This window comes from Haliotis rubra, unplaced genomic scaffold (assembly GCF_003918875.1).
Source record: "Haliotis rubra isolate DU_JTF1 unplaced genomic scaffold, ASM391887v1 Scf1212, whole genome shotgun sequence".
NCBI classification, from domain to species: Eukaryota; Metazoa; Mollusca; class Gastropoda; order Lepetellida; family Haliotidae; genus Haliotis; species Haliotis rubra.
The window spans coordinates 128,404-142,053 of record NW_025765129.1 but is presented as its reverse complement, the minus strand read 5'-3'; the positions used below and the strand labels follow the sequence as shown (position 1 = coordinate 142,053).

Sequence of the window (13,650 nt, the reverse complement as noted above, 5' to 3'; positions counted from 1 at the left end):
TCAACATTTCAGCGTCGCCAAACCCATACTCTGCCATGTGCATAGTCCAGACTGAATCTGGACTCATTACTGAACATGGTGTATAGTATGACCAGAAATTATTGCGAATTTTAGGAATATGTTTAATTGGATTTCTAGTATAAAGAACCTTGACCAGCTATCAAGTGCTTGGTTTCATTCAAGAGAGACAACTCTGTTAATCCTTTTACATTAGTTTGTGAAGAGTTATCCCCTTCTGTTTACGTGCTAGCAGACGACATTTTCAGTGATCCTCAGTATGGATGATTTAGAGAAGAGGAAGTTGATTTTAGAGTATTATAACAAGGACATCAGATCAGCAAAAGTGATTTCAAGTTGAACAGGCATCCCTTTGTCCACTGTTACTGGTTTTGAAAATTATTGCAAATGGATATGGCATTGAGCACCAGGGAGGCGCAGGTAGGCCCAGAAAATTGACTGTCGGTGACAGGAGGCGGCTTGGTATTCTTGTTTCTAAAACCAAACGAAGGAGTGTAGAAAACTTAAGGCTGGATATTATTGACAGAGGAACTGTGGGTGTCTGTAAGGAGACAATTAGAACTGAGCTGCATGCAATGGGTAAGCAGAAAAGTCGAGGAATTCCATCACCGATCATGAAACCTGAACAAAAGGAGCGAAGGTTGAACTGGTGCTTACAGCATAGAAATTTTAACTGGGACAATGTGATTTTCTCAGATGAAAGTTCAGTGTGGCTGTTTCCTAATACACTGAAATTCTGGACCAAACAAATTGAAAAACCTTTGTATCAGCGCTCAAAGTACAGTCCGAAATTTAACGTGTGGGGTGGCATATCTGTGTTAGGGAATGTGAACAGTGAGCGGTACACAGATATTCTCGAGGGACATTTACTTCCATCTGCTCATGTGTTCTTTGGAAATTTTTGGATTTTCCAGCAGGACAACGACCAAAAATATCGTTCAAAGCATTCACAGGCCTGGTTTCGGACCCAAAATATGACATTATTAGATTGGCTAAGCTATAGCCCTGACCTAAGTCCAATAGAAAATGTGTTGGGACTTATGAAGGAAAGTGTCAATAAGAAAAATCTGACAAATATTGCTGAAATTGGGACAGCATGGACCACGACTTTCTTACTTCTTTGATCAGTAGTATACCTCTCCATATTGAAGCCGGCATTGCTGCCCATGGTGACTTAACAAAATACTAACTGTTCACCTGTCTTTGAATCTGGAGTTATGTTCTGCTAATATTCACATTTAATACGTGAGTAATGAGTGGGAAAAAAAAATTACAATCTTTAAATTCTCAATAATTTCTGATTGTACTGTAATGCGAATGACCCACTCCAGTCTCCGTTGCTGATGTTGTTGTGTTATTCTAACACCAACAAACGGTAGCCTGCTTTTTAGACCTGCTTCTTTGAGTCTGTTGCTTACTGTTCATTTACAAACCCGTACTTGTGTGGCAGCCCTGAGCTCAGCTTCTATCTTGGATGTTGGTTTAAAGTAATCCTGTAAGGCACACCATATGATCATTCGGTCCTGTCTATAGTTTGGCATGAAATGCATGTGGACCCGTTTTTTTGTAAATATCTCTTCATCCAATGACCCAATCGATCTCAAACTGTGCAAGTGGATGTTTTGTCTGACAACCTAATCACATTGTAAATCACCGATTTTATGCATTTGTATTAAAGAATCTGTCTATGTAACTGTCAACAAAATAAACAGCAGAATGCAAACTGCTTGCAGAGGGAGGGAGCATAAAGGGTCATAAAGGTCAACGTTCGTCAATGTTTGTCAATGTAGGTCACCTATGCACGTGACAGGTATGAAAAGGTGTTCATTTCTAGCAAATAGCCGGCGAATGACATCTCTGATGACCCTGATGTCAAAAGAATCTAACTTTGGATGCCTACCTTTTTGTACAAGCTTTTGTTTATTGGTTGTTGGTTTATTTTTCACAATTTTTTTAACACAATGTTCTTGTTCATGCCAAGAGCAAAAGTTGTACGTTTCATGTAATCTGACACCTTATAAATCGGTTTGCTACGTTTGCTCTTTTTTGGAAAAATATTCGACACATTTCTAATTAAACGTTTAGCATCATCTGAATAACCTTTCATGATGACAGCTAGAAGTAGTCAATGTGAATGATCCAAACGGTCTATCACTGTGCAGTGCACAGGTAACTATCATGAAGTGCACTTGCATTTACCTTTATGACCCAACACTGCCGCTGTTACAGGTCATTGGCTCCCTCCCTCTGCAAGCAGTTTGCGATCGATTGGGTCATTGAATGAAGAGATATTTACTAAAAAACGAGTCCACATGGATTTCATGCCAAACTATAGGTGTGGTGTTCTTAGGTCTTCCTTGACCTTTCCTCATCACAACATCACCAGTCTGACGGTAGAGGTTCCATAGTCAAGAGAATATGGTGCGTTTCGGTGCCAGGTTTTGCGTGATTTACAACAAAACTATCATTGAAACCGCCAAGTCATTTAGATATCATTCTCAAAGATAAATGCGATCCTTTATGTGTTTCCTTCAGTATATTCATATATATTTAAATAGAAAATCCAAATTGAATAAATTAGCTCCAATTTATTGCAGGGCTCGATTTAGGTAGGCAAAATCTATTTGCACCTGTTGCCATCTTACGTTATGACCTTGATGCCGTACATAAACAGGTTGCACTTCAGAGCCTGCTTAATATGTGATTATCTATTATTTTTTCGTTTTTTTGTACTGATGATTTACAACATCATTGCTACAAATGTGATCATTTTTATATTACTTCATGAAATATCATGACATGAACAATAATGGTCACTCATTGCTCCAAGCCAGTTCCTCACCATTCTGTTACCCAGATGAAGTCTGTTTTTAACAGCAAAATATGAACATACTCAGTGTGCAAGTAGGCATAAATATGAGGTTGCATTTTGCAGTTTTAGGTTCCACCAGTGCAAATTCTAAATGCTTTCAAGTCTTGCATTGGGTCACTTGACCACTAATTTGTTTAGTCAAGTTGAAAACTTTGAAAGCTCTGCTTTCTGAGGCAACCAAATCATTTCAATTTTGCTCCTACTTGGAGAACAAAAGATGTGCTTAATACCTGCTTTAATGTCTAAAGTAAATACTGATTTTAATTTAAATGAATCCACTCAGACAATGAATATTTCTTGATCCCATCATTCCAATTTTTAAGAAATCAAATTGCCGTAAAAATTACACTAGATCTGTTTTATCCGTTTCTGTGAAAACAGTTTCATGAATCAACATCAACAATTATCAGAATTGTCCTTCTTGTAACGATAGACACAGAACAATATTATGTTGTTATTATGACATCCTGACATTTTATATTTTCCTGTGTCAGAACATTATTCGAAAATCATCAACCACAAAAACCATTACAACATCGGATTTGTGGGGAAAATGTTGAGAGAGAAAAATTATACAACAAATGAAAAAAATGACTACAGTTAATTACAGTTGAAACCAATTAACAGTAGCAAAGTGAAGGTGATTAAAAATTAATTATGCAATATATTTTGCATTTCATAGGATTTTGCATCTGTTTAGAAAACCTGATAAATATGATAATTTTCTGCTTACTTGAAATTTCCACCTAAACAGTATGCCTTGGAGAAAGGCTGAAGACACAGTATGAGCAACATATCTGGCTACATCCAGTATAAATACATCACTGCATTCAAAATCAAGACATGCAACCTTACTCAGATAGTTTTTTTCATATTTGCCTTGGTTCCCCAAAGTTCTTATCTTTGGTGTTCTTTCTATCTCAAATTTTTCAAGCTGGGTCTTCACACTAGCAATTATCTGGCTTGTGTTACATAATTGTTTTTATAGCCACCTCTCGTTTGTCACGAAGCAGGGAATATAGTATTAGGCTCTGTCCGTCCGTACGTACGTACAATTTGACTATCTTAAGAACCGTTGACAAGATTCTTTTCATATTTGGTACCTAGGTTCATCAGATGATTTGAGTATGTTAACAGGCATGTTAAGATTGTCAGCAAAATATCACAAGAACGGTTCTCTGGATTTTCTTCTTAGACTTTCAAGACTTTTTTTTTTGTTGATAAGCAATTTCTTCATTACTATTTTTTACTTTTTTTTATAAGTATTTGTGTGTTTTGACAACTACAGAGCAAGATATCAAGAGAGGTTGACTGGTCATGTTTTAGTTGACATTTACTTTTCATCTTAAACTGCGACCTTCGCTTTCATTACTTTTTATCCCCCGCCCGTCCGTCCGTGCACATTTGTCTTTTCCGGAGCAGAACTCTAAAACCGTTCAATATTTCTTCACCAAACTTGGCACATAGATAGATCTGGTGGTGTACTGGTGCCTTTTGGTAGTTTGGGAATTCTGAATAAAAGATTTCTGGCATTTCCATGGCAACAAGTTCGACTTAGACATAAATTGGTGGTAGTGCTCTTTTCCGGAGCAGAACTCTAAAACCGTTCACTATTTCTTCACCAAACGTGGCACATACATAGATCTGGTGGTGTACTGGTGCCTTTTGGTAGTTTTGGAATTCTGAATAAAATATATTTGGCATTTCCATGGCAACAAGTTTGACTTAACCTGAAATTGGTGGTAGTGCTCTTTTCCGGAGCAGAACTCTAAAACCGTTCACCATTTCTTCACCAAACTTGGCACATTGATTGGTCTGGCGGTGTACTGGTTCCTTTTTGGTAGTTTTGGAATTCTGAATAAAATATTTTTGGCGTTTCCATGGCAACAAGTTTGACTAAAACAGAAATTAGTGGTAGTGAACTTTTCCGGAGCAAAACTCTAAAACCGTTCAGTGTTACATAGATCTGGTGGTGTACTGGTGCCTTTTGGATTTCTGAATAAAATATTTTTGGCATTTCCAAGGCAACAAGTTTGACGTAGACTGAAATTGGTGATAGTGCTCCTTTCTGGAGCAGAACTTTAAAAACCTTTAAATACTCTCCTTCCACTTTTCTATATACACACCAAATCTTTGACATAATCATAACTCGTAGACATAATCATTAAGAGTATTTTGCCATTGCAGGGGGTATTGATGACTTTGTCTTCTTGTTAAGTTTGATTTGATAATTTGCGGCTGGGGATTATGTCACCTTAGTAACTATCTACAAATCAACTATTGTAGATAACATGTTTTCATTGATTAAGGGTTAGTTGTTAAATAATTGGGTTCATTGAGATATGAAATGAAAAACGGATGTGCAAACCTTTGTAAGAATCAGCTTCATGTTTCTACATGTCTTCCATGTTTCATGTTTACTATTTGGAATTTTGTCAACAGTATTTATGCAGAAAAATATCTGAATGACAATGCTCACAGCATCATTTGTTGAGTGTCTTTGACAATTAACACATTTAACACTTTGACTACATATCCAGGTGAGCTTGAGTGCCAATCATGAAAAAGTTACTATGGACTGATGTGTAATGTGTATGTTGACTCCAAATTTTCAAGTCAAAATCAATTATTACATTGAAATGTGCGAGTGGTTCTTCAACATAGAAATTTCAACAAATAGTTGTTGGGTAAATCTTGACAAATATATATGAGAACAATGACAATGCCATGAATATTCTCATATTAGATGAACATTAATATAAGTATAATTACATTTCAGATTTTTTGAAGAAACTTCAAATGACCCTTTCTGGTGAAAATAGAGGTAAGTGTTCAAATAAAAAGTCTCAAACTAGCAGCTTCATAGTAATGAAATCAGATTAGACTTGTTGAAAATCAAGGTTAATCAAGGTCACTAGAGGTTAAATAATTACCATAGTTTGTACACCCCAAAAATTGTTTCATTGCAAACTCAGTTGTTCCGGTGTGCTGGGATGAGAATTTTCAGTGGTATTCCAGATTTGATCGTGCTCGGGTCATTCTAGAATCTGCAGCCCTTAAGATGCCCTGCTCATTTCCTCTTTTTTTTCACTCATACTCATTCTTATCTCTGAATATGTGCTGACCTGTGTGTAAGGTCAATGTTTCAGTGAAGGTTGTATTTGCCCTTTTCACTTAATTGCAGGAGTGGGAATGTGTATTTCTCCTTCTGATTACAAATGCGCATGCTCAGTAAGGTGGACATGACGTCACCTTGTTTACCTTTATTAACCCATACTTTCTCCATTGTTTCAAGCCACTGAACTGTATCATCTATTGACTATTATCGGGACAGAATTCCTGCATTGCCACTGCCATCCGACTTGTGGCTGTAGCCGTAGGCTATCTTGCAGCAATAATGGCAGAGAGGAGACAATCTCAAGCAGCCAGAAGGAGGCGTAATCGGGTTAACGAGGGTGACAGCGATAATACAGATGTCAACACGGACCAGGTGGCAACCATGCTCAATGATCACACTTCCGGTAGTGATGCAGTGCAACTCAGTAGTCGCCATATCTCACAGCGGCTGAGTTACGAAAACAGCTAGCTGAACGCAGAGTCAGCGTACCAAGGAATTGGCCAAGAAAGACCTTGCTCCCATTGTTCCAGGAGAGTCAAGGCCAGTAGCAGCGACAGTGACATCTTCGGACAGTGTGGCGGCGATGCTGGATACTGCAGCGAATGTAGTCGAAGGACAAATCAAACCCCCTAATCCGGACATACTCGTTAGACGTACCAATCAGTCAACCTTGAATACGATCGAGGACAGCGCCAACACGACAGCCAACTTCGTGCCCCTGGTCACCGTCACAAGTCTACAATGGGAATTGGCGGAGTTGAAGAGTATGGTGGCAAACGTTGCATATCAACGACCAGTGCCAGCCGACGAGGTGGACATCAGCTTCCCACTACAGCAAGGTCAAGAAGTGTCCTCAGATTTGCTGCCGCACATCCACACAGTGGCTCCTGCTCTCAAAAGGAGGATCCAAGACGGCAAGTATTGCAACCTTGCTCTACTTTTATTGCCAAATCAAGATGCTTTCGATTCAAGACTGGCAGAATTTGATGGCAATGTCTACCACTTGAAAGACGATGGCATGTTAAACCGTTCACTCACCTTAGCGGAATTTATTCAGGCTTTTGGTATATACAAGGACATTTACTGTGAGAACAATGACGTTAAGTGAAAGCAGTTAGATGGACATGAGCAAGCTGTGATTGAACTGGCTACGAATTATGGGGGTACCTCACATTACGATTATCACAAGTTGTTTGCTGCCAGAGTGGCCTCTTATGCAGAGAAAGGATGCAGCATTCGGTGGGACATGAGGGACACGCGTTTGTATGGACTGGGCTCATCCGGTCGGCGTTCGAGATCATGCAATATATGCCATAGCATTACTCACGGTACAGACTTGTGTCCAGAGCGACGGATGGAGAGAGTTAGGCTAAATAACTTGGCTGACAGGACCATCTTATCAGACTGCCAGGGTGCTACTGACAGCAATGACACGAGGGGACGGCCACGGGTTAGGTCTAATGGATGGGAGATTTGCAACAACTTTAATCACCAGGGTTGCACAAGATCCAACTGTATGTACCTTCATGTATGTATTAGTTGTAGCGCCAATACCCATGGACAGGCAAATTGTGTTAAGTCTCCCAGCAAGTCTAGGCGGGATACCCAAGCCTGACCTTCACCACTGGAAGTAAATGTGGAAAAAGATAGTGTACCTGTTCACCCTTCACCTACTGACGTCCACATGGGCAAAATGTGTGAAGCCCATTTCTGGTGTCCCCTGCCGTGATATTGCTGGAATAATACTAAAAGCGACGTAAAACTAAACTCAGTCAGTCACCTACTGACGTACAGGCGGTTCAGACAGCACTGGCATCACATCCCTGTCCCGAGTTTGTGACATACCTTGTGAACGGATTGCAATATGGTTTTGCCCCTCTAATGTCAGATATTCCCCAATCCACGACAGAATTTTCGAACAATCGTAGTGCTACTTCGGATCCAGTGGTAGTGACAGAGGCAGTATAGGCAGAAGTAGCCAAAGGATATGTGTTAGGACCATTTCGACAGGCACCCTATCCTGTGTACAGAGTTAACCCCTTAGGAGTATTCTGGTAAGAAGAGGTTAATTTTGGATTTGTCAGCTCCACACGACACAGAGCATACTGCCAGTATTAATGATCTTATCAGTAAGGAATCTGCCTCACTTTCATATGTCACCATAGACAATGCAATTGCAATTTAAAACAATTAGGACAAGGGGCGCAAATGTGCAAAGTGGACATTACTGACGCTTTCAAGCAGATCCCCCTGCACCCTGAATACTGACCTTTCTTTGGTTTCCGATGGGATGCAGAGTATTCTTTCTATACCAGATTGGCCTTTGGGTGCAGGTCAAGTCCAAAGATCTTCGATGCCCTGTCACAAGCCTTGTGCTGGATGTTGCAGTACAACCATGGCATGCAAAATATTCTACATCTTTTAGACGACTTTCTGACAATTGACCCTCCCTGTTATGAAGCCAGTATAACTATGAAAGCAGTCCTAGACTTGTTTGACAATCTAAATATTCCACTAGCAGTACACAAGACTGAAGGACCTGTCACGTGTCTAGAGTATTTAGGGATCATCTTGGACTCAGAGACTATGACAGCAAAGCTACCAGATTACAAGTTGAAAAGAATAAGGGCTGTGTTAAGTTCATTCTCTAATCGGAATAAGTGCACAAAGAGAGAGTTGCTGTTATTGCTGGGACACTTAAACAATGAGTGTCGCGTGGTTATCCCGGGCAGATCATTCCTGTCGTACCTGATTCGACTGTCAACTTCAATTACCAAGTTGCACCATCATATCAGGCTATCTAGGGAATGTCAGATAGTAATGCATAGAAAATTTCTGAACCAGTGGAATGGCATTTCTTTTTCCCATGATGAACACGTGATTTCAACCTATTCACTGATGCAGCTGGGGGTGTAGGACATGGAGGATACTTCAGTGGGGCATGGTTTGCCCAGGCTTGGCCTACCGATGTAAAGAACTTTCCAGATGCAGCACAATCCATGGACTTTTTAGAGCTCTATCCTATTGTGGTGTCGTCTATTCTCTGGGGACACAAGTGGTCAAAGAGGAGAGTACGGTTTCACTGTGACAATATTGCTACTGTGCATATAATTAGGAAAGGCAGATCAAAATGTATTAACATGATGTCACTGATGTGAACCCGCACATGTCAAACAGCTATTCATACCTTCATTGTGTTGTCAGAACATGTTCCAGACGCACAAAATAACATTATGGATGCACTTTCTCATTTTAGTCATGGAGCTTATGGGATCCCGTGAAAGTTTTTTGATGAAAGCAAATCATATATTCTTTTGTGTTTATATGTTAAAGGAGTTTAAAAAAATGTTTGGTTCCAATCTGAATATTGATGCGAAAGCTATTTTTAGCTCAAAATCCAAGAAGGCCGCCAAAATTTTAGCGGGAACTGAAAAAGTTGCAAAAACACGGAACAAAACAATGGTTTTAATATCAAATACCATGCATATTTGTTTACGGAATAAGTTATAGGCGTAAACATTCCCTCTGGATTATGGTTGCCTTATTCCTGTGGATTCCACAGATACATACAGAATGGAAATGAAAATTTTAACTAAGTCATAGCTATCCCTAGTGGTATGCTTAAAAGAGTTATGCAGTTATCTCCCTTAGGCTAGCTGTGATGTTACAACATAGTTGTTGAAAACCTCTCATAATTTTTCTGTATGGACAACACAGAAGTCGTGTTTACAGAGTGGAAGTGTTTTTTAACTTTTCTTCAAATTTTCAACAACTTCAAGACTCCTGGTCAGTAGTGTCGCATTGGTTGATGTTTCTGACAATCGCATTCTATATTTTGTGCATATTGCTTGATTTTCATCTAATTTTCCCGCCATAATGTCTCAAGCACATGTCTGCAATCTCAAAAAATTCATGGCCAAATTGTATCCCCATTTCTATTGCCTCCTGCCTCAGGGGTCCTCCCTACTCTTTTTATGACCGATTTTCATTGTGTCAAGAATTTTTTTTGTAATGTGATTGGATTAATGGACAATATTCGGCATTAATTCATCCCTTGCGGGGTACATTCATTCGTCCATATATCTATTCTTTGCAAATTCGATAAAAAAGAGGCTAAAAATTAATCTGCAGAGGCAGTTTGATCAGGCTGAAGCCTGTCGGCCGTGTGCCGTACAGACTCAGACTCAAAAGACCACGTGTGGTGCCTAGGAAAGCCAATGGGGGAAGCCAAGGTTTCTAGCAGGAGGGACTATGTCGACCCATAGGTTTTGCCCATGGCGCAAGCCGCACGGGCTCTACAGTCCCTGGTTTCAACCGCAGTAGTTACAACCCATAAAGAGCCCTCTTGGCCGTCCATTCTGATCGAGGCAATTGGAGCCGCGCGAGCATCACGGGCTGATCCGTGGACCGCTTGGGCCCACATTATGGGATCGTCCCAGTCAACCAATACCGGCTATGGGAGACACGGGCTTCGACTGTCCATCAGCTGCCGTCTCCCATAAGCCACGGATGGTCTGGAGCCGCGCGAGCATAACAGGGCTGATCCGTGGTCCACTTAGGGGCCCACTCGTATGGGATCGTCCCAGTCAACCGCATGGCATAACGGGATATATCTCGCTCAGATTGACACTCGTCTAGGTCGATGAGGTCGACCGACGGTAGCTTATGCCTATGGCACAAGCCGCATGAGGTCCTGCCGTTAGTCGCGGGGTTTCAACCGCTTGCGTTTGACCCTACTGATAATAAGTCCGCTTGGCAGGCAATCGTTTATTTCCGCATGGTGCGGTCGGAGTCGTAAGCCGAACGTGACCGAGTGCCATCCACGGAATCGTCGGCCATAGTAACTCGTATGACGCCAGCAAGAGCCATAGTTTAGGCAGCTGAGGTACTCTTTAGTTTATACGTGCGTAGTCGAGTATCAACCACAGAGTGAGCTAGTTAAGTTTTCCGCTTCACTCGGCAATATTCCATCTTTATGGCGGCGGCCTGTAATTAATCTAGTCTGGACCAGACAATCAAGTGTTCTACAACATGAGCATCGATCTACACAATTGGGATACAATGACTTATTGTGCTAACCAAGTCAGCGAGCCTGACCACCTGTTGCTATTAGTCGCCCTTTATGTTAAGTAGAGGAACCTCCCAAGTCATCTCTTCCCCATTCATCACTTGTGAAATTTCTCACTTCTCAACTCTTGGTAGATATCTACCTTCAGGGGGATAGATATGAGGGTGTCAGCAGTGTTTGTCATGACGCAGATAACCTGCGTTTTTAACACACAATTATCTCAAATAGGCAGTGGATTTAGAAGCTTGTGTCATTGTTGACAAACTGCTACTGGGCCCATAGTTCAGATAATCTAACTTGGGTTCTATCCAATGACTTTTGTTTTTTGTGTTGGTTTTTTGTTGGGTTTTTTTTACTGCTCGGTACTGCTTAAATACCTGACATGTCTTAATTGTTTTGTTTGTTGTTATTAAACAATCAACATTGATGTCTTGATGGAAGTTCCAAACTGACGTTTACTCACAAAACATATCCATGACTCCTTCGCATATGTCACTTGAGAGTCATTATGACTCCTAATATTTTATGCCTACGACAAACTCTGAGCTAGGTAGTTGTCGATCCCGTCTCCACTCGACAATCTGTTCCACTTGGCGTGGTAAACAATGATATACATTTTCGTCATCTGGGCCTATTACTTCGTCTACTACTTCGGTTTTTCATCCGTTCCATTGGAATCTACCTACGGCCACGGCTTCCAAAACAACCCGGTACAGTTGTTTAAGGTACTCTGTATCACATACAAGAGTCTAAATGGCATGGCACCAAAATATCTATCATATAAGTGAATGGCTAGCCTGCTTCAACCACCCACACAACTACAATCTGGAAGCAATTCTTATTTAATATTCCTTCTTACAGACTGCCTTGGCCTCTTATTGCGAGAGGGCGGTGGGGTAGCCTAGTGGTTAAAGCGTTGGCTCGTCACACCGAAGACCTGGGTTCGAATCCCCACATGGGCACAATGAGTGAAGCCAATTTCTGGTGTCCCCAGCCGTGATGTTGCTGGAATATTGCTAAAAGCGGCGTAAAATCAAACTCAGTCAGTCAGTCTTATTGCGAGTGTTCTTTCAGTGGTTGCGTGCCATCACTGTGGATTAGACTGTTCCTCGCTATAACTGTTTCCATGTTTTATTGCGTTCAGATCACATCTTTCAACGCATCTCTTTCATTGTACTATTAACTCAAACCTCACTTGTAGCGCTTGAGCATCCACTTGTGGTTGGATTTCGCGATATATAACTTTTCAGTAATATTATTATTATTACTATTACTGAATTAGAAACACCACGGCTATATTCGAGGCCACGGTCCAAAATCAATCTGCTGTCCCACGAGGCGACAGCAGTTCAGGTAGCACGAGTCGGACCAGGTGACGACCAGGTGAATGAATCAGATAAGGGGATGACACGTGCATTTTCTTGCCAGAATGCACTGTCAGCTGAGCCCTCAACGGGAGGCACGGGCGATATACCGTTAGGTTGGAAACAAGACTGATATCCAGTCACTGAATACAGGCTATTCAAATTGCCTCGATATAACCAAGCAGGGTACATGGGTACCTGGTGGGATAATTCATGTGGCTATTCAATTTTCTCGCGCCTCTTGGCAGCATGGATTTTCAGGGGTAATAAAAGGTAACATGTCAACACCTTGAGCATGTGCCTTGTACCTGGAAAAGGCGTGTTATAGGGCACATTTATTGTTCTAACAAGTGTCTATTATCCCTCTGCTTTCTGACGGATCTTGGAAGGTGTATTCCGTCGTTAGTTTACTTTTTCATCACCCTCATCTCCCTAAACACGCTAATGGCATCTTCCGTTTGGTCTACCAACTTCTGCCATGCTTTGCGACCATGTGTTACGCTGGGCCCCATCTCGCTTATCGCAATATACGCAAGGTGGCGCAAGTTCGCGAACGCAAAGGGAGCCAGAAACCAGCTTGGGAACCAGCTTAGACCTTGTGTAAGCTAAAATGTAACGAATTATTTCATTGGTTGATAAATAGTATTTACTGCAGAATGAATGACGCTGATTGGCCGAGAGCTAATACATTGTAAATGGACGCCGTAAACATCGTGTTAGGTTTTAGAGTGTTACGGTGGGACATGAGTTTAATCATGGGTTTAATCAACTGCGCATTGAATTGTAATATCTTTTTCTATCAAGGTATGTTCTTTGAAAAATATGACGCGCCATTGGAGATGGGCTGTAAGCGTTTTATGTGGGAAATTGTTCCGTGATTTTGTGTCTGCGTTCACTGTACAAAGTAGCTGGACTAAGTAGTCACGATATTGCAAATACGAAGGCTTAGCATCCTTGGCTAGGGGTATGGATAGACAAGCCCATGTCAACCTTGAGAGGATGGGGTTGTTTTTTCCTCGCCAGTGCTTCAAATTGATAGGGATTTCTCACACCTAACCTCAAAATTATCCAAAGATTTCGTTCATATTTACGTCACATTACTCTTAGTCCTAGGGAGTTTTAGGTTTTCTACCGTGCATTCTAGATCGATATCTTTTCATACGGCAGTTGCCTTGTCTTGGAAATCGGGTAGCTTCCTCACCCAGGTTTT

General features: G+C 41.1%; 1 protein-coding gene across 1 annotated transcript in view; it reads left to right on the top strand.

Moving 5' to 3' along the window:
* LOC124265429 overlaps nucleotides 1-13,650 on the top strand; it is a 130,714-nt gene that overhangs the window by 43,490 nt on the left and 73,574 nt on the right. Inside the window, exon 8 of the mRNA XM_046700225.1 lies at nucleotides 5,670-5,714. Within this exon, the coding sequence (XP_046556181.1) occupies nucleotides 5,670-5,714 (45 nt within the window). The remainder of the gene's footprint in view (nucleotides 1-5,669; nucleotides 5,715-13,650) is intronic.